This window comes from Podarcis raffonei, chromosome 4 (genome assembly GCF_027172205.1).
Source record: "Podarcis raffonei isolate rPodRaf1 chromosome 4, rPodRaf1.pri, whole genome shotgun sequence".
Classification (NCBI taxonomy): Eukaryota; Metazoa; Chordata; class Lepidosauria; order Squamata; family Lacertidae; genus Podarcis; species Podarcis raffonei.
Window position 1 is genome coordinate 75,617,430 of NC_070605.1, and position 26,714 is coordinate 75,644,143.

General features: G+C 39.9%; 1 protein-coding gene across 4 annotated transcripts in view; it reads right to left on the minus strand.

The window, feature by feature from the left end:
- Window positions 1–318: 318 nt before the first annotated feature.
- MGAT4A (alpha-1,3-mannosyl-glycoprotein 4-beta-N-acetylglucosaminyltransferase A) overlaps window positions 319–26,714 on the minus strand; it is a 51,580-nt gene continuing 25,184 nt past the window's right edge. For 2 of the 4 annotated variants that reach the window (XM_053384148.1, XM_053384149.1), the window contains 11 exons: window positions 24,948–25,081; window positions 20,073–20,119; window positions 19,104–19,217; window positions 18,494–18,569; window positions 16,136–16,250; window positions 14,631–14,761; window positions 12,951–13,058; window positions 11,995–12,188; window positions 8,549–8,627; window positions 6,325–6,391; window positions 5,100–5,257 (listed from right to left, as the gene is read on the minus strand). In XM_053384148.1, the coding sequence (XP_053240123.1) occupies window positions 5,115–5,257; window positions 6,325–6,391; window positions 8,549–8,627; window positions 11,995–12,188; window positions 12,951–13,058; window positions 14,631–14,761; window positions 16,136–16,250; window positions 18,494–18,569; window positions 19,104–19,217; window positions 20,073–20,119; window positions 24,948–25,081 (1,208 nt within the window). In that variant the 3' untranslated portion in view covers window positions 5,100–5,114. Of the gene's footprint in view, window positions 3,873–5,099; window positions 5,258–6,324; window positions 6,392–8,548; window positions 8,628–9,461; window positions 9,937–11,994; window positions 12,189–12,950; window positions 13,059–14,630; window positions 14,762–16,135; window positions 16,251–18,493; window positions 18,570–19,103; window positions 19,218–20,072; window positions 20,120–24,947; window positions 25,082–26,714 lie in introns of those variants that run through there. The other 2 variants (XM_053384150.1, XM_053384152.1) reach the window with 2 other exon arrangements.

Genomic DNA, 26,714 nt, shown 5'->3' on the forward strand with positions numbered 1-26,714 from the left:
AGCCACGTCGGACGTTCAGCTTCCGAAAAACGTTCACAAACTGGAACACTTAATTCCGGGTTTGTGGTGTTCGGGAGCCGATTTGTTCAGGAGCCAAATTGTTTGAGTACCAAGGTACCATTGTACCTGCAATTGGGCAGAATTTGGGCTTCAGGCCACATGTTACCCACCCCTGGTATGCACCTTTCTAAAGTAGCCTTGGAAAAAGAGGGTTTAGAGAGAACCCAAATGGTAAAGTGGTATATCAAAAAAAGCTCCGATCTGAAAGCTGTTCTGTACAGAGTTCCATATTTTCACTAGGTTAAGAATTCAATAACGCTTTTTCAAAATATTTATTTCAAATATTACATGGGCAGCTGTGGCACATAGAACATTGATGAAAGGCACGGTTAACATGACCCAGTTAGGTTTTCAAATATAGCAGCAAGATTAACAAAACCAAAACCTAGCTCAAAAAAATTGTACTGCAAGTACTGTCAGTGGTTAATGGAAACATGGCTGGCTGTAGGGCCAAAGTTGCAGGTTCCACGAGCACAGAAACAGAAATTGGCAACCACACAGCGGACTGGGAATAGGGAGTTGGGGCATCGTTTCTCCTTTGGTAAACTAATTACTACTGACATCATTCACTTACCAAAATTGTAATCATTCCTAGCAAAGTCTAATAAAAGCAAAAAATCAAACCTGCTGGCTGTCATCCTACTCAGCTATTTTTAAGGCTTATAAACATTCACAATAGTATATTAAAACCTTAGCAAATAGCTACACCAGAATACAAGTGACGCACAAATCTGATCTTCAGGGAATGTGACTTAATTTGAAAGGCTTGTCATCTTTGTAGAATGGCCAGAGATATAAAGAAGTTTTGGATTAAGTTAACTTACATTTGCAGGACAGGGTTTTTTTTTCTTATTTCCAATGAGTAAGGGGAGACTTTTGGTGGTGGTTTTGCCACACGATCTCTGTATTACGCCCCCTGCTTTTGGCTGATTCGTGTTCTCTCTCCCACCCACCCCAGAATCAACATGTTCAATATACTGTGGAAGATTAGGTTGCATTTGCTGGGGAGCGGGCGGGTAAGCCCAGTTGGACTGCTAGGTAAAAGGAGGAAAACAACACTTTGGTTTCTAGGCAATAATATGATCATTTGGCAGACAAAAATCAGGGGCAATAGAAGGGTAGTTGCCACAAACGTAATGAACTTAGAAGGGGGGTGTTGATTGATGGACTCTGGGATTTAGTAATACTATGTAGCAAAAGATCAAACAACTGCTTAATTCATACCCAACTCTTGACACATTTTTACAAACCTTGTGGGCGTACAAGCTTGGGAGCAATACTGCCAACCTTTAACGAGGAGCTGAAGCCCCCATGCTTTGCTATGCTAAGTGGAAGACCAGGGCTGTTCCAAAGCTTGTTCAGAGCAAATCAAATTGGAGATACAGGTCTGCATATTATCCCCCATGCAAAACACATACAAAGTTGGCTTTGAAATTTGTCCCACGGACTTGGAATTTCTCCTACACGCCCCCTACCTTCGAGTAGGCCAGTGGTGTTACCAAATCATCAAGCACTGGTTCAAAATGCATAAATACTTGCTCCTGTAATTGTTGTGCGAACACTGGTTTCAATGCAAGTTTGGCACCACAGACAGCATTCGACCTTTCCCAATGACAATTGTAAATACTTAGCATTTATGTAGCACTTCGGGTTTTTAAGTGCCTTGAACTGCCTCATAAATCTTTAGAACCACCCTGCAGTCTCATTATGCCTGTATTTCAGATGTGGAGCTAAGACAGAAATTGTGGCTTACCTAAGGCCAGCCAGTGATCTCATGGAAGGTGATGTTTGAAGATAGGCTCTCGGCCACTATGCTACACAAGCTCTCTTTTTTATTTTTTAACTATTTTTATTAGATGCCCATTAACAGTCATTCTTTGGGCAACACACAAAGTAGTAAAACAAGATAAAATCTTAAGCGCATACTTATCTTCCCAGCCAAATGGAGAAGGAAAGAGTCTCAGCAAACCTAGTCTATAAATATAGGACAGATTCAACCAAGAAAAAAATATTTTTGGAGGGGGACTTCTATTGTGGAAACATCTTGAACAATTTGAAACTTGATTTAAAAATGTATATTATTATGACACTTTTTAGAAAAAAATCTCATGAGGGGGAAGGTGGGCAGACACCTTTTCGCAGACACCTATTTGCAGAAATTTTACAAATCGTTTTCACCCTTGAGAGAAGGCAGACAGTTCTTTTTTGGCAAAGCTGGCATCCAAGATGCAGAATTATCTTAAGATTCAGCTCATGAAACAAACTACCACCACTTAAGTAAACTTCTGTTTACCTGCATGAGTGACAGGCGTGCAGTTGAGGTAAAAAAACAACAACAACTTAGCTTCTCATATCTTGGCTAGGGTTAAGAGAGTTCTTTAAAAACTATTATTACATACTATTGCGTGTTTACTGTGCTGCAGAGCACAAAGTGCTAGAATTGCCTCTCTTCAAGGCTACTGACCAAGCAAGGATCTCTTCTTCTTTTCCTTGAAGTACAAAAGACAACAAGCATCTAGAATCACACGAAGTCCCTTGCTTCAGTCAGCTGGAGTGCAATGCTTTTAGCGGGAGCTGGGCCCTCTTAAAGGGGAAAAAAATCACTTTTAACACTTGAAAGTAAAGACAGACAAATCACATTTTTAAAAAAGCTCAGCTGAGGTTACTGTGTATCTACCTATTTCCACTGTTATCCTTAATAAAATGGTAAGTTTAAGTCATTCCATAAGAATGCACAGAGATCATACAAAACGGGATGTGAAGCAAAAACAAAAATGTAAATGCGGAAACATCAGAGCGCTTTTCTATCCAAATGAATAAATTGGCTGTGTTTCGGAAGATTGTACAAAGGTTTAAAAAGGAATAATCCATTATCAAAATTTCCCTTTAATGGGAGAGGATGAATCAAACTTCAGATTCACACACCATACTTAAGTACAAAACTCCTCAACATGCTTTCTACGATTACATATTGTGGACTTTGAGCATTAGAAAGTAATGCTATTCAAAGTCCTTGCATGTTATGCCTTTGAACAACATCTCCTAGATTTTGGGCATAAGCCATAGGGGAAGTTGTCCTATGCAAAATCACATTTACTTTTGTGCAGGATAACTTTTTAAAGTTGCGTTCTTAGTATGGTACAAAAGTGCTTCATCTTTAAACTCCCATTTAACACTCCTAACCATGGCAGTATATTACAAAATATGGTCACTTCATCACCAAAGCAAAATGTAGTGTTAACCCAAGAAGTAAGATCATCCGTTTAAAAAAAAACAACTGCATCGAGTTATATTACCTGCATAAAAATATGTACTTTTCAAATCATTTTAATAAATTAAATCCCCCTAATGCTTTTGAATATATATCCCTGATAATCTATAAAAGAGGGCTTGAATTAGCAAAATAAATGGACCTCCAAAAAGTACCCCCTTCATAAAATGTATTTATATTTTTTTCATCTTCGAGGAATGTAACAATATGTACAACTTCCATGTAGTGTATCCCTATCACTTGGATCGGGGATACTGTGATCCTTAGGCAGCAGAGTCATGAAGGAACTCATGGATCCAAGATAAATAATACCGGTCAGTTTCTAGATTGTAATAAATCTTTCTTGCTGAGTCTTATCTTCTCAACTACAGTAGAATTCACAAGAGGTAGTTTCACTGAGAAGTCAGAGTTGGAAATAAGGTGCATGCTCAGTGACTTCACTCTGCAATTGGGGGGGTGGATTTTGTAGAAAAGTCTTCAAAAGATATAGATCTCTTTTGTTCCTCTTGATTGATCAGTTGGGAAGCTTTTTAATATGAATCTGCAATGCAGAGTTGAAAAGCAGCTGGTAAAATATACACCTGTTTATGAAAAAGACCACCACACATTACAGCAAAAGACAGTTCCTTGTAATCCCACCCCCCACCCCCCGGTGTGACTGAACCACATTGTCTACAAGCTACTTGACAGCAGAGGCTAAACATAACTTCTGGGTGTGCATATACTGCATGCATGTGTTTTGACACAAGAGTGCCTTTTCAATATTAAATATAAACCAGTCGGTTTGCTGTGGAAACCCTGGAGGTCTATCTTTCATTGTGAAGCTGCCCTTTGTCATAACAAAGTCTTGTCCCACAACCGTGAAACATCCCAGCTGATCTAAACTGTTGCTTTCCACACAGAGAGATACAGCTGACAAAGCAGACTCCTAAAACGCTTTTCAAACTGAATGTGATAATAGGGAAGCTGAGCAGAACTTCCAGCACCTAACAGAAAAATGTTTGTTTTTTGAATCCCTTCCAAAAGTACTTCCTAGGATTTGGGAATTATCTGGAACAGCATGGGAGGTGGTGCAGGGAGGGGGGGGTCACAAACCCTGCCATCTGTTAGCAGACACCTCTTCTGGGTTGGATATGAAGAGAAGAGCACCTTTGGTTCAAACCCAACATTCAAAAAATACTTAATAGCACTAGAATGTCATAGGGCATGGGTAGGCAAACTAAGGCCCGGGGGCCGGATGTGGCCCAATCGCCTTCTAAATCCGGCCAGCGGACGGTCCGGGAATCAGCGTGTTTTTACATGAGTAGAATGTGTGCTTTTATTTAAAATGCATCTCTGGGTTATTTGTGGGGCATGGGAATTCATTCATTCCCCCACCCCCCAAAAATATAGTCCGGCTCCCCACAAGGTCTGAGTGACAGTGGACCAGCCCCCTGCTGAAAAAGTTTGCTGACCCCGTCATAGGGTGCTTCAGCAAGGCAAGTGCCCATGTGTTATCAAAGCAGCATGCAAACACACACACACACACACACACAGAGAGAGAGAGAGAGAGAGAGAGAGAGAGAGAGAGAGAGAGAGAGATGTCAGCTTGTGGCATCAGCATTTCACACAACCGCAGTGTGTATCACTTGTGTCTGGAAGCCACATCAATTGACTAAAATCTGTCTGCAAAATGCCAGCATTGAGAGGTTTATCACAATAGTCCCACAGACTCGGAATGTCACAAAACACTTATTTTAAAGAGAGACTTAAACCTGAAGTGGTTTGAAGGTTGGTTTTCTGGTCATACAAGGCATTTCTGTTGAAATCTTACCTCATTTAGAATTGCCCAGACAGATGAGTTCTGTATTACTAGAAGCCGGACAGCTGCAATTGGATTTAGACTGGGATCAACTGTTCCCTCTGCCATTCCATTTTCAAATTTGCCTTCAGAAAGCAAAAAGGCATTCTAAATGAAAACGTTCAACCAATACAAGCCATCACATAAGAACATCTTACATGTAAGTCTACTGTATTTAGTTTTGAAGGTTCACAACTGCGGGAGTCTCCAAGGCAACACAGGAAAAGGTAGAGTTTGTGGAAGCAGTCAGAAATCTACTTTTTGACAAAAACAGGATTTTTGTGCCTCAGTTTGAACAATGCTTTAATGGCTCATAAATCACTTTAAAAAACAACACCCCCCAAACCCTATATATCACTTTCATCAACATTCATCCAAATATATTCTTTATTTGGGACTGAGATTTGCGTGCAAAATAAATAAATACCCCCGCTTACATATTTTTAAAATCACAGCTCTCAACTGAAACTTCTAGATAAAGGGTTACTATCATCTTATTATTCTGTTCATATCATAAATTATCTCTGTTTCAACTAAAAGCAGCATCATAGTCAGCCTGTAAAAATATAGAACTGGTGCTATGATATGTTACTTTAGCGATCCAGAGTTTATTTTAACAATATAGGAGGACAATCAAGAATTTCCTTCATGCCTTACAGATGCTGGATGCTACATGGTACCGTCTCCTGCACTTGGTAACACCAAAAAGTGAACCACTGCTCAACTATCTGATCTGAGTCTGGCTTCTGCTGCCATCACCCAAACTTCTGCGGGGCTTTGGTAGATAGGACCAGGCCATAAGACCTTAGGCCTTAGGCCCCATCTGTACTATACCACTTTAAACAGTGATAGCTTCCCCCCAAAGAATTCTGGGAATTGTAGCTTGTTACAGGTGTTGAGCTACAATTCCCAGAGTGGTGTTATGACCAATCTCTATTCCTAGGGAACTCTGAGAATTGTAGTTCTGTGAGGGGAACAGAAGTCTTCTAACAACTAACAGTTTCCACAATTCTTTGGGGAAAGCCATGACTGTTGAAAGTGGTATGGAACTGCTTTAAATGTATAATGCAGATGGGACCTCAGTTACAAAACAGTTTTGTTGATGATTATTTTTGTAAAACAGTTCTTTTTTCTTTCTTTTACACAGTGTTACCTATTCTGAAATACCCATCATCCAATCGTTTCTCTTTGGTTTCTTTGCTTAATACCAACTCTTCACTCTGAAAAGCGAGATAAAAACAATTGAAGTATTAGTTATATGCCAATGTAGTAATACATAAGGGATAGAGAAGAATTTTGGTCTTCTTTTTTAAAAAGGAACCAACCCAATTTCACAGTTTCTGGCCTCATTCACCGATGGGACAACAGTCTAAAGCTCAAACACACTTCTCTGGATTTTGCAATGACATTCAGATTAAAAACTGCATGTAAAAATGCTTATTTTATGGGGGAAATGAGGGCAGGATTCACTTAACAAGCCTGGTCAGTGGAAGCAGCCCTGCACAATGGGGTTTCCCCCACAGTCTGAAATTGGCTTGGGAGCGGGTCAGGAGAACCCTCAGTACAGCATGAAGGGGAAGGAGAGGAGGGCATTCTGTCTGGCAAGTTGCAATGCTTACACAGATGAAATGTTTTCTCATAACACGATGTTGAATTCTACTCTGAATATTCTAGGGGAGAATGCATAGAAAAGCATACAGAAGCATATTTTAGGACTTAAACGTACACAACACACATTTATGGGAAATATGCCTCAAAATGTATACAATTTAAGTGCCAATTTTTCATGATTTTTTTTAAAAAAACAATTCATTGAGAACAAGGGCAGAAAAGCACATGACTGAGCATGTAAAGATGTCACAGAAATAAGCTGATCAGTCGATAACTCTATATTACAGCAGGAAATGGGTCCCTTTGTTCTGTACGCAAATCATGATTAGAAGTCCCCCAAACAGAGTCATTAAAAAAGAGAAAGAAAGGAAATTTTACTTTTTGTGCAGATGCAAAGGGAGCAGCATTCTGCAAGTGAACTATAATTGACTTTGTGAGGTATAGCTAAGCATACTGTAGAACACATTATGAAATGCACAGCCCAAAAGCTGTAGAGCAGGTTGCTACACACAAATGTTCTCTCCCATCATAATCCTGCTTGCCTTATATTGCCTTGCACTTAATGTCAGTGGCAACCCCAGGCAAGGCGGCTCCTAGACCCAGTTATGCCAGAAGGAGATATGCTGAGCCCAAATAGCAGGTCCTTATCTCCTGCCCTGTCCCCTCAATGACGGTATCATAATAGCAAGTCAGAAGGTAATTTAAGTCTCTTCATATTTTTATACCAGGCACCTATGCTACTTACTGTGTTCCTTCCTTTGGTCAGTGTCTGGATGCACAATGGAACTTCCATTCTCTTTCTGTTCACTGCATGCCCCCAACTCTGCTCCAAATAGGGTTGCCATACATCCAGGAAATCCCAGACATGTCCTCTTTTGGGGGCCAACATGCCCACCCGGGGGGATTTTTACATCTTAAAGCAAATGTCTGGGTTTGCGGGGAGTTGTTTTTATTTGGGGGGTGGCGCAGGCTGCTCTGCATGCCATGGCTGCTGCCAGCCCAAGCGTGCACACCTCTTTCCCCAGCTCAGGCTGGCAGCGGCTCGGGCTGTCCTCTTTTTTGCTCTGCAAGCTATGGCAACCCTAGCTCCAGAGAATTGGAAGAACCCCTCAATCAGATTTAGGGGGGAAACACAAGGAGAGGACACTACTAATAGAACGGCTGCCCTTTCTTCTTAGCCCTAATTGTACCACAACTGTTGCATGGCCTTTGTTATCACCTCCCAAGCATCCTGAGGCCGATAAGGCCACTGGAGTCAATTTCACAAGCTAAGTTCTATAAATGCTAAACCAAGTCCTACAATTCTGCATTCAGTGGGTAGTGGCAACTCTTGTTTACCAGCATTTTTTCTAGGTTATACTTAGATCATGAATCTCAGCCTTCTGGAAATATACATTCCTTATTTCCCCCTAAATTGATTTTGAATTCTGAATTTATTGTTATTCACGTTTTTACTGTATTTTATGCTGTTTTTTGTTGCATCAATTAAGTGTTTTAAATTTGTTGTTAGCCTCCCTGAGCCCGGTTTTCTGAACCGGGAACGGCGGGGTATAAATAAATTATTATTATTATTATTATTATTATTATTATTATTATTATTCCAGTTTTTTGAGATAAGATTTGGTGGGATTAATAGTTCTATCATTGGGGAGGGAGAAAACCCACATTCTCTTACATCAATAGAAGTGTCATATATGAAAGACACTCATTTTTACCCTTAAGATCAATACAAAGGGGGGGGGGAACAGACTTCTCTGTCTTCATACCTTAAAAGGCAACACTTCCACTGTTGTGTTGACGAATATATCTCCTGGATGTTCTGGGTTGCCGCTATGGAACAGGAATCTATAAATGCGAAGATTAAGAAGTCCAAGATGATCAGTCATGGCTAATGAGAAGTATGGAAACATATAAAGGCCACCTAAAAGACCAAAACCCTGCAAAATCCTGTTTACTTAGAAGTTAATGTGTTCAAAGGGGTTTACTCCCAAGTAAGTGTGGAAAAGATGCTGCCAGTGACACCCAAAAGATTTAACGAAAGCACGTTGAAAGATTATAACATTGTGTTGTATCCAACATGGTGCTAACTAAATGCTCCATCGGTGCAAGTATTTCTGCTTGTGCAATGGAAGGTTTTCCACCTCTCCACTTTGAGGTGGCCAAATTATTGGAGCCTCAGCTTCACGATCTGTCCTTCCAGTGAGCACTCAGGGCTGATTTCCTTAAGAATGGATACGTTTGATCTTCTTGCAGTCCATGGGACTCTCAAGAGTCTCCTCCAGCACCATAATTCAAAAGCATCAATTCTTCGGCGATCAGCCTTCTTTATGGTCCAGCTCTCACTTCCATACATCACTACTGGGAAAACCATAGCTTTAACTATTACGGACCTTTGTTGGCAAGGTGATGTCTCTACTTTTTAAGATGCTGTCTAGGTTTGTCATTGCTTTTCTCCCAAGAAGCAGGCGTCTTTTAATTTCGTGACTGCTGTCACCATCTGCAGTGATCATGGAGCCCAAGAAAGTAAAATCTCTTACTGCCTCCATTTCTTCCCCTTCTATTTGCCAGCAGGTGATGGGACCAGTGGCCATGATCTTCGTTTTTTTGATGTTGAGCTTCAGACCATATTTTGCGCTCTCCTCTTTCACCCTCAATAAAAGGTTCTTTAATTCCTCATTTTACATAAGCAGCTTCTATTTCAAAGAAATACTCCGTTCCACAGCTTCAAATTACAGTACTTTTCATCTACTTAAATGCAACTGCTTCCCGTATCTTAAAATTCAAAGCAGTTGTAAAGTAGTATTTACCAAGCAGATGGCCAAAAAATAGATGTAGATAGAAATTCATCTGAAACCTAAATGGCTGAATACAATTACATATATAAATAGTCCAAAAGAGATGAATTAAAGCTGACTCAATTCCTACACACGGATGACGAGAACACAAGCACAGATTAATTGGCATCAGGATACACAACAACATGTTGCTGTAAATCTGTCACTTGCTGCCTTGCTTAATATACTGTAAGCAATCTTCACACAAAATATTACTTCAGAACTGTTTTGAACTTTAAGTTAAGGGAAGCAGCTACATCATTATATTGTACATATCTTTGAATACATGCAGCAAGATCTCTTCAGTGTAGAAAAAGCCCCTGTGAGTTGAATGAAACAGAAGACTTAACCTGAATGGAAATGCTATTTTTGCACCATGACAAACTTTACTGTTGCATGAGGAAAATCAAGGCAAAGAAGGTCCTTGGCCACCCCTTTCACCCATTTGAACCTCCACAGAAATGTCAGTAAAACCTTTAAGAGTTCAGGTAACATTCCTTACAACATATGATACACATTTACATATGAAAAGGTTCCCTGGTCCTAATAATATATTTGCCTCAGCAAATCTGATTGCTGCACACATTAACGTTATCAAGAGAATTTTGTAAAATATACAATAGGACATAACATCTCCTATTTTAAGGAGCATCTTGTGTTACAAATATTCCTATTTCAAGATGGCAGCTGTTAAAAAATGAGCTTATTTTTCAGCATTTCAGCTAATAGTTTCCTTGTCAACATGAAACAAATCAGTAACAATCTGCCGGAGACAGACATCTATGACTGAGTTTTTAATGGTTGTGTAAAAATGAAATCTGTGGTTTCTAACCCAATTGTTCAAACAGAATATAAAACTGATCTTCCTTTATTTGAAATAATGTTTCCCTTTTGTTGAAACCAGGAGAGAAAATTATCGAATCTGTGCTATGCCTCTCATTGTTAATTTTTAAAATCAGTAATTATTGAAGCAATTTGATATAGGATTTGAAAAATGTAATATTTAGTGTTCTGAACACCATTTTGCTATGTTCTCTCTGCAGTAGAGATCAAAGAAAGACAAATAAAAATTTATCTTCTTATCAGTAAATTGCAACTGAAAATAACCTTGCCTATTATCTAATATGGATGTCAGAGTGACATTACGACTTTACATTTTCAAAAAGATAACATTCAGTTTGGGGGTGTTGGTAAAGCTAGTTGATCTTACAACTTACATCTATTTTGCCATGCTGACAGCAAAACTTAACTTTGTCTTGTTTCTCATCCTTCCAGATTAACAGCAGCCCATGCGCACTTAACTACCCCAAATTAGTTTATAGCATTATAAACTAATTTTGCAGACCACTTACAGCCCCTGGGTTGTTTTTTGAATTGAAGTGGTGCGGGAGACACCCCAAATCTGTGCCCAAGGTATTGCAAAATGATCATGAAGAAGCATGATATAATTAGTACCTTTCAAAAGATAAATAAATTTTACTGTTTTAAAAAGTGAGATGGAGGTGGAGTGCAAGTTGCAACAGGTCATTGGGTTACAAATTGTCCATAGAAACATCTTGTGATGTTTACACAAAACACAAAATTTGGCAATTATAAAATTCCCCTTGGTGGGGCACCCACAATTCAACTTTTTTCAAGTAAGCTCTGCCAGTAATATCTCTAGTGGATGAATCAGAAATCAGCAAGTAGTTGCTTCTTAACCCACAGCTGTAATATTTTGAGAACAAGTTCAGGGTCAGTGATCTTAAAACAAGGATGACTCTTCATCTGTCAGATTCCTAAGGACCTATTCCAATGTGAAATTTTGATAACCCAGCTGATCATTTAACCTCCAAGATATACCCTTCTGCTTAGTCACCAGCATTTAATTTAAATGACTATGAAGCTCTTCTGCAAAATTCATTTCCAACCTCATGACAGGATTAATAAGCATGTCTAAGCAACGGAAACTGGAAAGAATTCCCATAGAGATGTGTGCATGAAAACATTAAAGCTGAGTGCTAATAAATACACTTAGAACTTAATAGAACTTAAAATCTGTTAACAGTACACTTCTATCCTAACCCAATAGTACAAAATGGTTTCCTGCACAAGTTTTTCTTTGCAAGAAGAAAAGTGACATTACATGGAGCCAAATTTGCAATCTGCATTCCAAAATGGCACAAATAACAACTGGGCTATTTTAATTCTAAACAACCGTTGTGGCTTTGTTTTGCCTAAAATACCAAACATTTGACAAAAAAAGTCCAACAAGCAAACTAATCATTCTATTGGATGCCATGAACAATTGTTTATAAAACTGGTCGATTTACTGTAATTCCAACCTCATTTCAAGACACCGTTCAGCAGAAGCTTCATTTTGTCATGGAAGCACTTACCTTTCCACATTGACAGGCTTGTCAAATTTAAAGAGGATATAATCTCCAGCAACTGGTGTAACAGCCCAAAAGAAATCTTCACCCATGTAGGCTTTTTCAAGAGCATGACCCTGATAGACCTTCAAAGTTGTAGAAACCTCTGCAGGTGGATTGACATGAATTTTATGCAATAATGGTTTCAGGAAGTCTTTATCCTAAAAAGACGTTAAGATTCATTAAGCTAGGAACCGAAGAAGAGGTCAGATACAAAACAGACTCTGCTTCAGTGAGCTGTAGCAAAAAAACCTGCCTGAAGCAGTTTTTATCAAGAGGCATTAAACATTTCCCTTGGCAGGAAATTTTTCTCAACACATGTTGGGAGTCTATTGTTCAGTCTCCTGTTTTCCTTTTCTGATTTTTCTGCAGTTATTATTGATCCTCACTCTGTTGTCAAGCTGGCCATCAGCCATAATATATTTTCTCCCTGCTACTGGCTTATTTTGCAGTTAAATGAAAATTCAAAGTCAATTAACATTAATCAACAAGTTTACAATTTTAAGAAAGTTTACTTAAAAAGAGAGAGAGAGTGAACATAACAGCTTTTATTAGAGATGAGAAGAACAAGATTTTCCCTCTACCCTGTAGCAAACAAGGGGTGATATCCTCTCCCTCACTGACAATATTACACAATGAAACTATTGCTCCTCCATCCCTCTTTAGCCTTCATGTATCCCAAAATCTACTCTGGAGGGTGGGGGGAACCTCTGGTGAAGATGGGGGTCACAAGAATAGGAGAAAAAGGAATAGACCCATCACAACCAGTGGCACTTTTGCTTTATCATATTTGATCGTCAACCGTGGGGCCTTGCAGTAGCCAGAGACAGATGTAATTTCCAACATTACCCAGAAGATTGCTTAGTATGCAAGTTGCAAAACCTGGTCTTCCAAGAAAAGGAAAGGAAGCATAAAGTACTCACTGTAAGTTTCTGTATCTTTCCTGCTAGGGAGGAGTGCAGACCCACATGCTGGAAAAGTGAAGGCCTGAAGCGTATTCTGAGATTTGATTTTTGTCTATCGCAATGTTTCTGAAAGGAAAAGTTGGGGTGTGGGGGAAGACTTTCGTAATGCAGAACAAGTTAAACGCTATCCTTATGCAAGATGACTTAAAAATAAGTGAGCCAAAATATTGTGCAGCATTCTTGATGCTGGCCTTCCATAGCCCCGTAGTTTTGTTTGATGCCTTGCCTTTCATTCAAGGAGAAAAGAAAAACTTACTGTCACAAAAAGAACAGCACAACCTGCCCCCATAAAGATCAAAGACCCTGTTGCCAAGGGATGAAATATTAACTATCAAGGAAGGCAGTCCATCACTCCCCTCTCATAGCAACCCAACTTCAACAGAAAGCAGGAATTTATCAATAGCACTCAGTAGACCAAAGTGGGTTTTACGGTGTGGAAGAAACCAAGAAGGCTGCACCCAGAATGATTCACATCTGTAGCTCAGTATAACAGATCAGTGTCAATGCCAAAGGAATCACAACACCCAGACGGCAGGCCACCATAATTACAGTCTATTACAAGAACCATGGTGATGAGTAATTCTGTGCAACTCTTCTGCTAATTTTAGCAGTTATGCCATCTGCACAGGCACAGTCTGAGACGTGGAACTTTGTTTTTAATGTAGTCAAGCGCTCAGGTTTCTTGGGAGGCCATAATAAAATACACCTTTTAGAGATTTTAGCTCCCTTACAAACAAAAGGCTTTAACTTCTGCTCGCACCTTTTCAAATAAGCATTTTACATCCTCACCAGTCTGAAGAAATTAGAAAATGGTTGTTGGCCACTACTTTTGTAGCGCCCCATTATGTTTATATTTCATTTTTTCATTAAGACAACCATTTCCCCCGTACGATAATGGTTGCCAAATCAGAGCTTCCCACAGATTTCACAGAATAGTAAATGCTTCTGTTTCCCTATGCAGTACTGTAATGTGTGAAAGAAGAAAAGAGACGCCACTTCCCTTCCTCTTATGGTGCTTCCAGATGGCAGTACCCTTATTTCACAAAGATATCCATAATAAAGTGACTTCTTACATTGTTCTTGTTCACATGTAATGCTAAGCTAAAGCATGGCTTAGTGTGAACAAGCACACTTGAAGGCTCCTGGAGAGGAAATCATGGCTGTTCTGCTCCTCCCTGGTCAATCCACTACTGCACTGTGCTGAAATAAGTCATGGTTTAGGTTGGCATGTCATCCAAACCCAGGGTCATGGCTTAGCTCCTTCCAGACGAAGCATGAGTTGTAATCAAGGTTTCTCCTATTGTCAAGAACTGGTGGTTTGTCTGGAGAGAGCTAAACCATTAGGATGTTCAGATGACATCCTAAGCCAGTGATGGAGAACCTGTGCCCTTCCAGATGTTGCTGAACTTTTAATACCTATCAGCCCCCATCAGCATGGTCAATGGTCATCTGGAGGGCCACACCCTTGCACTAAGCCAAGCCATGGCTTTGTTCAGCAGTGCAGTGGTGGAACCAAAGCAACCACAATCTTCTCTCCATTTGCTCATTCACACTAAGTTGTGGTTTGGCTTAGCATTACATGCAAACCAGGCCATTCACATAAGACAGTATTTATATGAAATAACACTCAAAACTTACTGCATCTTTCTCGGGGTTGCAAACTTTCACCCAAAGAATGTGATCCAAGAGCCAGTCAATAGGTTTCTCTTTATAAAACATAAATATGAACTCTACAATGAGTGTAATATCTGGAGACTGAAACATTTTACCTGTAAATAAAATGAAGTTATATCAGCAGCTGTCCAGGGCTTTGTAAATGCAAATTCAGCCTGCCACCCCCAAAGAGCCATTTTAGCTAGTGTGACTAAAGGTAATAGAAATTCCAGAAGCAGGCTATAAATTATATATAAATATCTGGTGCTCAAAAAGCCCTTTCCTCTGAAGATTTGGTGGGTTGCTTTTTTTAAAGAATTTTAACGCAAACTAGTAAAAGAAAAGATGGCACTCAAAGAATTTGGGGCAGAAGGTCTGCAGAGACAGAGAATCGTGGGAGAAAGTTACCCAGATATTCCTTGGTTTATAGGATATTTAACAAAAAATGAACATGTGCTATGTTTCTCCCCACCCATTTCATGCCTTCAACAATGCTTCTTTCAAAAAATTACAATTCCGAAAAATTGGTCTCGCATAATCTGCACTGAAAATTACATCCCACCCTTTTGTGGTAGATCTATAGCTCTAATGTTTCAGGTTCCTCATGCAATCTGATCAATAGACAGTATGCATGTACAGGAGCCATAAGACAGCAGATTAAGCTTCTCTGTCCACAAGCACTGCCCTCTTCACTTCAAAGGTAGGAGCATCACAATGAGAGCAGAGGAATCTGCCCTCTTCAGTCAAGTGAATACCATATTGAAAAGGAAAGGTTTCTAAGCGAAAAGTTTGAAGTCACTGGCTTTGATAGAGGCAGAAAAGCTGTAGTGGGAAACTTCTAATATGAGGGCAGCTCTTCATTGAACCTAACTTCCATGGGAAATAGTTTAAATTACTGGAGCCCATATAGAAATTTGTCATGTTCTGAGATGGCAGCCACTGCTATAGAATTATTCTAACTTTCAGCAGCTGGATTCTGTCACAACAATCAGCATGCAACTGAATATGTGGAAGTATACTGGGAAAGCCACAAAATTAAAAGAATTAAAAACTCACTATATTTCCATATTTTAAAAGTTGGGACATTTTTGTGGATTCTCTACCAGAGTGCTGGATTTCTCTTCTCTCCGCCCTTCCCTGCACGTGCCCAGCGGCGGAGTAAGCTGATCAGGCACCTGGGGCGGCACACAGGGGTGGGGCCAGCTGCCTGCAAGGTGGGGCAAGCCGGGGCAGGACGCTCTGCGGTGCCTCTGAGGAGTCTGCCTGCCTCCTCCCACTCAGCCACCCTACAGCTGAGGGGGAGGGAGGAGGCAGCAGGCAGACTGTTTGGCTCAGGAGAGACACGTGGCTCAGGCATGCTGCAGGCCCCGCAGTGAGTGCCGCCCGGCATTTTGTCACCCCCCTCAGTGGGGACACCTGGGGCAGCCCACCACCACTGCACACCTCTTCCTCTGCCCCTTTCAAACCTGCTGAAGAAGAATTTCTCTTACCAATGAATCCCAGCTGAGAAAATTCAAGAATCATCCAATCTTCGGATGACAACTGAAGCGCAAAATTTTTTATTGTGCTGAAGTAATTCTGCTTGACAACAATGTCATCCTCAAGCTAAGGGAGCCGAAGAGCAAGACCAGCAAAAGAAAAGAAGAAACAAAATGTGAAAAAGAGTGTGTTAGGCAAACCACATTTCAAACTCAAACGTACATTTGAACTTCTTGGGCTGCATCCAACAAATGTATTCCATTAACATAACTTTTCTTCCCTCACTTTCCCCCATGCACCCCCCAAAAATGTTCTTGGGAACACAGAGAGGAGAAGAAGTTACATTGTTGAAGCAGAAGTCGTGGTGTTAATAGAATGACTTTGTTAGATACAACCTCATTATTTGCCTCAACTGCAGTCACTGGGAGGGGACTGCAAACTATAAAAAGGGCAATCATTTCTGAGAGGACGCAATCCTATACACGGTAGGGGGTATATTGCAAGATGCCTGCCCTTCATGCATGCATTTTTTAAATAAAAAAAATTGGCAGCATCCCCAGAACATCATGGGCATCAAAATACCAGTGCATATTTTGTTTCAAATTTAATCTGAATCTACCCTTTCCAAGCAAAATCCAGTATGGGGGAAAACACACCCTACTGTTGTGACATCTGAATGACTTGTTTGCACTATTCCAGTCTCTATCTGGAAGTACCCTGAATCTCACTAATTAATTGCAACTTACTTCTGAGCAGGATTGTCCTGTTAACTCAGAAATTAAATGGAAAACAAAAACATGCTTTTGGTGATCAAAACTGCATTGCCCATCAACAAGAGCATGTCTCATTGCTAACAAGTTTATTTTTTCTCATTGAGGTTTAACCTTCTTGCCTTATGAGAAGCCCATTACTGATAAAATTTTAGAGTCGAAGAGACCCTAAGCTGGTCATCATCTAAACAGAAATATTTGAGAAGGGTCTGAATCCAACATTTGATTCAGTGCAGGCTTCCATGAGAACCATGGACACAAATTTCCCCGATCTCCAGTTGTGACTCCCCCTCTGCCACCGAACATATTGTTCCATGGGTGCCCCAAACTTCTGGAGTAGAGTTCAAGGGGTGCAAAGGAAGCTGAAGGGGAAAACAGCAAAAATCACCTCCCACGTTTCCACTAATGGAATCTTCCAAAAGCTTAAAAATGCATTCAGTCAACAAGAGGGTCACAATCGGAAACAACACAACACCTCCAATATTATTTCTTTCCATGGTGCCAAACTAGAGACTGCATGACCACACGGCTTTAAAATCCACCTACACAATTAGATTTATCACATGGAATAACACTGGTGGAACAATATCAACAGAGAGGGTTTTTTATGAGAGACAGCATATTTTAAAACAAAAACAACCCTGCACAATAGGATTTTTAAAAGCTGTTCATTGTACAGGGACACAGTTATATAAGGATGTTATCTGGGATCTAATAAACTTCCAAAAAGCTTGTGCATGTGAGAAGGGAATACCAGGAAAAAAAACCCCAAATAGTGCAGGAATTATCATGTCAGACAGCGACTCTATCCATTTCTCTTTGCAATCCCATCTTTTTTGTGCAGATAGGATATGGAATGGCTGGCTTTATGCGGGGGCAAGGAACTGCAGGAGAATCACTTAAAGGATAAAATGTGTTATTTCCAAATTTACTTTGATGATGTAGGATCGAAGGCAGAACTGGAAAAAAAAATTGTGCAGCTCTGTAGTTATTACAGGCTTTTGCTCTTACTGTAAATCCTATTCAGGCAAGAAATGACGCAGCTGCTCAATTTTACAGGAGCAAATCAGATTCACTGAATTAGAGTCAGCTACTTAGACAGTGTGTGATACTAAGCATGTGCATATCAATCTTGGTCTGATTGCAGCCATATGTGACGAACTAAACCATATTTGCAAAGCATGACCTTGGCAATTACAGCTGTTTCTAAAGTAATAAACACAGGCTTGCTCAAGCAGCTAAATCTGGAAAGAATCTTAGCATCATTTTTTAACAATAAAAAAACCCAACAATATTTAACTAAGGCATTTTATATTTTAAATTAAAACATTTAAAGGGAAAACACAACTACAAATCACCTTACTTGTTTTAGGTCTATTTTCCTTAAAAGTTATGATTTACGTACCCATCACCCTTAGTTGGCTTGGATTTTTGTTTGTTTGTTTGGTCTATCTATAAAACACTTATAAACAATTCCCATATACTATGCCAACACTGCAATTCAACTAAATAACTGTTCTTATGCTGATTACAAGAGCACAGGACATGTCTTGGATATTAGTTTTCACCATTCAAAGTAAAACAACAGCAACAATTTACCTGAATGTAGTAAACACCCTTTTTCTGTGCATACATCATAAGGAAACAATAATCCAGATTCTGCTTTGTCCGCCATCTGAAATTAAATACAGTTAGTTTTCTAAACTAAGCATCTCAGTAAGCAATGAAGGCATATACAAGGTTTCAGGAGGTAGCAGTCCTATCATGGTGGTGAACCCTGAAGTCCTCTTTGGAGTCACCATTTGGGGAGCTGACCTGCCAGAAGCAATGTAGTCTGCTCTTCAGTTGTTTCATTGCAGGATTCTCCCACCAAGCCAAGTGCTGTCCAGCTGTGGCCTGTTACAAGACATCTTACCAAGCAGTCCCACAAAGAAGCAACAAGATTTCAAGTACCTATACGTTTTGCCCTGTAGGGTGAACATCATGGAGAGGGGATTTCAAAACCAGGAGAATAGCATGGTGCAGAGAGATTAAGTTTCTCCCCTATGGTAGCTATCTGAGTATTTCACCCCCAGTTACTATTAATACTAGGGGGAGAGGGAACATGGCAGTTTCCATTTATGAAATTTCCATATCCTGAATTTTCAACGCACTCTACAATCTACAATGAATGAAGTTATTATTCCCCAGTACCCTGAAAAATTCTTACCTGACTCTTTCTTTTGAGTCTCCAAACGTCTCTTTTAGGTTTGTCAAGTCAGGATAGTAGGATGCAGGTGGAGCTATTACTTCCACCAAGCCAGAACTGATTTCTTTAGAAAACCTGTATTCAGAAAGTTCAAATTTGTCGTTATATACTATTCTAGGGAACGCTACACTCCAGAAACCCAATGTGGTGATCAAATGTTGGAGCTGGGTTGGTTCAAATTTCTGTACAGTCACAGTGCTCACCCAGTAGCACTGGGCGAATTAGTATCAGCCTAATCATATTGTGGCCAAGTTAATATCAGCTTAACCCAGGCATAGGCAAACTTGGCCCTCCAGAAGTTTTGGGACTACAACTCCCATCATCCCTGACCACTGGTCCTGTTAGCTAGGGATGATGGGAGTTGTAGTCCCAAAACATCTGGAAGGCCGGCTTTGCCTATGCCTGGCTTAACCACTAATGTAGATTCATATATAAAGTGATATGTACAGGTTGGGGTCCAAAGGCTGTGAGGTGACTTCTGCGTGATCTCTCCCTTCCACAAAACCTCCCTATGTCCCTTGAAAATCCCACTGGGATAGAATCCAACAATGCACAAGCAGCTACAACTAGCAAGAACTGGCAGCCGGGTCTTCTACAAAAGCAGAAATTGCTTTAAGGTCTGGCCTTAATTCTCATAATCTATTATTTAAAACCACAATATGCATTAACTTCTTAAGTATGCACATAGCTGCTTCTATACTTCAGCGCTAGCATAGCAGCTTTAGCATAGGTGCTTTGCAATCCATTTATTTCATTCCAACATAATCCGTTTATGACAGACTGAACCTTTTAATCCCATTTGCTGTTTTGCAAGTTGAGACCATCTAATTGCTCCATGCAATTTACCACAGTATGCAACCCATGCATATGAAGAAAACTATTACTAAAAAAACTGAAATAAACAATGGATAAACAATGAAATAAACTTACTCCTTTTCTAGGCTTGCTACAACGCCATTTACATAATCAAGATCTGTCTGGGGGGAGAAAGAGAGGCATTTTAAAGCAACATTTTTGAACCAAGTATAACAAATTAGTTTTAAATGATTGTATAATTTCTACAGCATTTTCCCCCAAAAATTCAAGTAGCAGTGAAGTGGCTTAGAAATTATTTAAATACATAAATTAATGATTAATATTCATCAAAAAGTTAGCATGACAGAGGTCACAAAATGTGTCCATTCAAACACAGAATAGCAAGGGGTTGATTTCAATCGCGCACACTGGTCAGCACATCAGTGCTTCAAATATCTCAAGGGCTGTCACATGGAAGATGGAGCAAGCTTGTTTTCTCCTGCTCTGGAAGGTAGGACTCGAATCGATGGCTCACAGAAACTCCTTGGAACCTAAGTCTCATTCCTGTTCCCTTTTCCACCTTCCCCAGGTTGCTTCTCCCACTTACAGAAACAATGGATATGTACATTTGTGTCATCACGTCTTGGCACACACACAAAAATTAGTTTCTGAACGGATCTGGGGAATGAAGAGGCTTTTATCCTGCTCTATATAAATCTCAAATCTGAATTTACCCCAAGGGTACAGAAAAATCTCTCCAAATCCATTAGAAAAGCACGTAGCTCAAATGGTTGCTAAACTACCGTACACTGCTTAAGCCACCATGGTTGTTTTTGATACATTTGCCCTACATGCAATCTGTAGGGTTTTTCACGTTGTATATTTAGATTGTTTTATAACTTTAAAGGCAGTATGTATTAACATATTTGCACTGTGAAGCGACCTTTACCTTACCTTGCAGTCTAACACACCATTCAAATAAAAAGGCATCGCTTTTGCTTACTCTGAGTGTCTCAGTGCCAACAAACCACCACCCTAGAATAATCTACCTCTGAGGGCAGCCTAAGAAAAGCAACAAATACAGAACGTTCCCTGCTCTTCTTGTGCTAACTTCAACAAACTGACCTGCACTTCCTTCCATCCTGCACGAAAGTTCCAACAAGGCATTGGAAAACAAAATGTGGTTCAATACATACCAGCCAAGAGTTTTTCCCCTTGACTGATCATATCTAAAACTATAAACTACTAAAAGCTGAATTTTTACAGACACAAGCAAAGTGCTAAAATGAATAATCAGAAATATCTCACTTGTCTACAATACACATCTACCTTGCAAGTGCTCTCATCTCTGAAGTGTGGTGCTAAAGGAAATGCAGTGGGAAACTGACTCACAAAGCCTCTCCTGTATTTCACACTTGTTTTTCTACCATGCACAGAGCCCATGAGTTACCCTCTGGTTTCACACTGTTTTGTGTACCAAGCTCTCTTTGGAAGCTGTGTGGTCTTCCCAGTTCCTGCATTGGATGCCCTGGTTCATAGATCTATGAAATCAATTGTATTACATCAGTTGTAACAGCAAAGAAGAGGTATCTAGGGGGCTAAATGGCATTTTCCTTGGGTAAAAGAACTGTAGATGTCTGAGTACTGAGAACCTGCAATATCTCCATGATGGAAGTACAGTTTGGGGAAAATACATGCTCCAATTTAGAAATTGGTGCGCCGTTTATAAAGACTGTTTTTGCTTTTTTTATTAAAAAAAAACTTGGTACAATAATTCCTCCTTTAATATGCAACACAGAAGTGTACTACATCAAATACAGGTTTACATAACTTCCAGACTAACTCTGTTGCTGCTCCAGGCTCAATGCCAATAGTAGCTTCTGCAGTTAAATAAGCAATATGTAGAGTCATGGTAAACAGTCTTAACCATATATTTGCAGAGCTGGCTGCCTTGGTTAGCAAACAAGGTACAGTATATGTTCCCAAATTTTTTTCTGGGGACAGGAGATACTCCACAATGCTCATTTTGTACAGCTCAAACTGTATTATAAAGGAGCACATTCATATTTCTAATGAAGTTAGCTTAAGCAATCTCTTTCAAGCCTCACCGTTACAAATTTATATAATTTAAAAAAATGTACAGAGAACTGGCAGGCTTCTACAGTTTGTCTAAAACTCTGCTGGCTGCTGTTAAAGGTATTTCAGCATAAAGAGTATATTTTCAGTTGTAAAGCACATGTGGAAGATTCCAGGTTCTATCCCTGGGATCTTGAGGTAGGGCTGGAAAGGTCTCCTGTCTGAAACCCTGCAGAGCTCCTAGTAGTCAATTTAAACCAGTGTTTCTAGCTGTTTTGGACTACAACTCCCATCATCCCTAACCAGCAAGACCAGTGGTCAAGGATGATGGGAATTGTAGTCTGAAAACAGCTGGAGACCCAAGTTTGGGGAACACTGATTTAAACAAAGCATGCCAGATGGATCAAAGGTCTGAATCAGTACAGTGGTACCTCGGTTTAAGTACAGCCCTGTTTATGAAATATTCGGTTTAAGAACTCCGCAAAACTGGAAGTAGCGTCCCGGTTTGCAAACTTTACCTTGGTCTAAGAACGGAAGCCAAACAGTGGAAGGGCACCAGCGGTGGGAGGCCTCATTAGGGAAAATGCGCCTTGTTTTAAGAATGGTTTTGGTTTAAGAATGGACTTCCGGAACGTAAAAGTCGTAAACTGAGGTACCACTGTATAAGGAAGCTTTCTATGTCCATATGTTGGTTGATAACCAAACACAGTCCTGGTTTTGTATGGCATTTCCACAGCTCAGTTTGCTCCTTTTCTCTCCCCCCCCACCCCCCACCCCCCGCTTTTCACTTTAACCTGCAATAGGCAACTGAAAAAAACGTTACTGCAAAAAGTGGCAGATCACAGCCTAGGTTTGGGCAGTTGTTTACTCTCTCTAAATTACCGTATGCCACGTTTGTTCTGACTATCTCACTGTTTATTGCTTAACGTCCAATCCAAGTATAAAATGTATTGGAAAGCTAACTACCCGATGACAAGGGGTTGGGGGGTAAATACACAATACCTAGAGATGTGTTTGAAAATCCTTCCAATTAGAAAGACCAGTTTTTTTACTTAATATTCAGGCAGAACTTAAAAAAATAAATTAATGTTGAAAGATTGAGAGTAGAGTTACGCCTTTAGGGATTTATTTGAACTAATTGAAGGGCTTTTTCTTCAGCTGGAACTCGCCGGAACTCCGTTCCAGCACTTTTCAGATGGGCCCCATTGCCATTATAAAAGAACACATGGGGAATTCCAGCACCTCTTTTTCTAGAAAAATAACATTGACTAAATGTGATTTGATAATTGTAAAATCAAATGTCTGGACTCTGGAGAGTCACTTCATTTCTTTGAAACATATGTGGGGACAGAGTACTGAAGAACTGTTTGGATATTTTGTATTCTAACAGATTAGCCTCCAGAAATAAGTCAGTTTCCTGACCGCTCTCAATCGATCTTAAATTTGTTACAGCCGCGCACTCATTTTGTGTTAATACCTATCCACTTAATTAGGCAACAGTCATGTCTTAATGCACACAATGTATTTATTCTCTTTCAGTTAAACAAGAAAGAGAAAGCAAAATGCCCCATTATAGGTTCAATGAGCACAGATTTAACAGGAGCTTTTTGCCTAAGTTGAAATCAGGAAATTTGGGTAACACCAGAACCCAGATCAGCAGTGCCTTCAGATGAAGGGCAGTACAGTGGTACCTCGGGTTACATACGCTTCAAGTTACATACGCTTCAGGTTACAGACTCCGATAACCCAGAAATAGTGCTTCAGGTTAAGAACTTTGCTTCAGGATAAGAACAGAAATCGTGCTCTGGCGGTGTGGCGGCAGCAGGAGGCCCCATTAGCTAAAGTGGTGCTTCAGGTTAAGAACAGTTTCAGGTTAAGAACAGACCTCCGGAACGAATTAAGTACTTAACCCGAGCTACCACTGTATACAAATTTAATAAACAAGACTATACATGTAATTGTATACTCATGTCCATTCCTTATTCATACATTTTTCTCTCCCTTTCTCTCCCCTTCTATCAAAATTTAGACAGCAAGGTCTTCAGGTCAAAAGCATATATTTGGCCGGTCTTAGTAAAAAAGCATCATGAAAGTGGATTGCATAATTATAAAAATCTTCATCTTAATGTCTAATCCTCAATTGTTCTGGATTGTTACAAAGCATGGGCCTGGGCCACTTATCACTAATTAAAGCATAGTTGCTTAACTTTCATATCCAGGATCAGGACCTAGCAATACTCCTGGGCTGTGGAGTAGCAAGAGTTCACACTGCTGCTCTGGTGCTGCTTTTAAAAACTGGGGCAGGGTGGCAGTGCCCACAATACCTCAAAGACTACCTTCTTGCCACTGCATGCTTGCACCAGATAGAAACTGGAGGAAGACGTTGCTTCTCATATCACAATTACAGGCAAGCTCTGTCTTGTTTGTTTGTTTGTTTGTTTGTTTGTTTGTTTGTTTGTTTGCAGAACATCACTGTAGTTGTGGCATGTCTGTTTCCTCTGTTAAGTGCCTTTAGCAGCTGATAGCATCACAATTGTATCTTACTACAGGAATAACAAAACTATCACCCATACGTAGCTCAAGCTGCTAGCCAGAAATCACCATTTTCCATCAGAAATGCAGGTTCACTGTCCATACGAATGCACATGCAAATGCATGCAAAGTATTTAAATGAGAACTATTTTAAAGATCTGCTTAATTCTCCCTACTGAACTTAAGCCCACTCAGTGCAGGAGAGTGGAATAAGATATAATTCCACAGGCAGTGAGCCTCTTCATGTTCAGAGAAGGCAAAACATTTTCAATATGACTATACAGCAGGAAGAGATGAAACACAAAACTAACAAATAACGTAAGGAGCAGTAGCATCCCACACACTGGTGCTTCTTGCAATTAGAAACAGAGCTACAATGGTAACAGCCTGCCTTGGGCTTACCTCTCCTATGAAGACAACCATAACACAGTCTAGTTTCTCTTCTGGAGACAGCTTGTCAATCAGTGAGTGAAGAGTTTCTGTAAGGTAAGATTTTACTTTTCTCTTTACAGTCGGAATTCCCATTACTATAGAAACTGAAAAACAACAATGAGCAATTCACTCGGGTGGTTTGAACAGGAAAGAATGTGGTTTGTTATGCAAGGTGTAAAAATACTTTTAAAACATAACAGAGTGAAACAGGGCATAATCAAGGGGTGATTTTTTTAAAATTTGGATTTCGGTGTAAAGGAACAAAAACAATTTCAATACTACAGGTATGATCAAAACAGGAAGCATACATTTGGCCGGGGGGGGGGAGTTTCTCTTATGGATAGTGTGTTTGTATAAAAGTCTCAGACCAACGTTTCAGCCTCTCTTTGCTCAGGAAAACTGAATTTTGTTCAAATGTTGGATTGTGCAAGATACAACTTTTTCCCCAAAAGGCTCCCTTTACTCTTGAGTTTTTCATAGCTACATAGCTCCTATCCATTATGACTAATCCAAAATCAGCATCACCTACTTTTTCTTCCTCAGTTCCTGTACAATAATTGAAACCCCTTCCCCCATCAACTTTATTAACACAAGCAGCCTCCTCAGTCAATGGGTGGTAAGAAACCATTGCAGAACAACTGAAAAACTATCACAGTTTTTTGGGGGCGAGGGAGGGGAGGTGCTGAGCTGCTTGTCTGAAGCTGTCCCAGAACTGCCACCTTTTCTTTCTACAGATTTTAAGTTGGATTTTTGCCAACAAGTGCATGATACAAGTCATACAAGTCATTTGCCTGCTGAAACCCTTTCCATTAAAAAGAGTTTTCATGCATACATATAAACCATACGTATAAACCATAATGTTTGATCATGTGCCTTTCATACCTGACATGCATTAAAACCACACACCTCTCGTTAAATCCAAACAGTACAAAATCCACAAATGCAAAGCCTCTCTTTTTCTATTATTATTATTATTATTATTATTATTATTATTATTATTATTATTTAAAAGTCAACCAACAGAAGTTGGATTATGAAAACTTTGGGCTACTAGATAATGCAGACTTAACAATCCATGCAGAGCAACGGATGTGAAAATAATGTTTTGCAGACAGACACCCATAATTCAATAGCGAACATTTCTCAGGAGATGTCTTCATGACTAAGTCCTACTAGTCTGTTTTGCAGGACTGGCATTCAGTAGCTTAACATGAAAGAATCAAAACTGAAGGAGAATGTACAGCCCATTTACCTTGGGGCCAAAGATCTACTTACGCAGTGAGTCTTCCTTCATTTTCTCAACAACAACTCCTCTGTGCCTTATGAAATACTATACAGGTCACTTCACACACCAAATTTTTCTGGGTGCAATTTCAGAACAAGAAGCACACATTTACCATCATGGTTTATAAACAATCAGTGAACCATGGGGCTTGCAAGTGTGGTTTGTTTGTGATTAACAAACCATAGTTATAACACTGGGCCAGGTTCAGGTGGTCAAGTTATAAACCATGGTTTAGTGTCATGTGGGAACCAGGCCAATGTCTGAAGTGCACTGTTAGTTTTCCTTACTACGTACAACACCATCGTATTGACACGGGAGTGTCAGCGACCATTTCTTGATGGGCTGCAGAGGAGTTGGCAAGGAGAAAAATAAATACTAGTCCCCACTGTGCATGCAAAAAAATTAATAAGCAGCAGTTGCATTGGTCTCCTTGGACCAAGTGATTATATTTT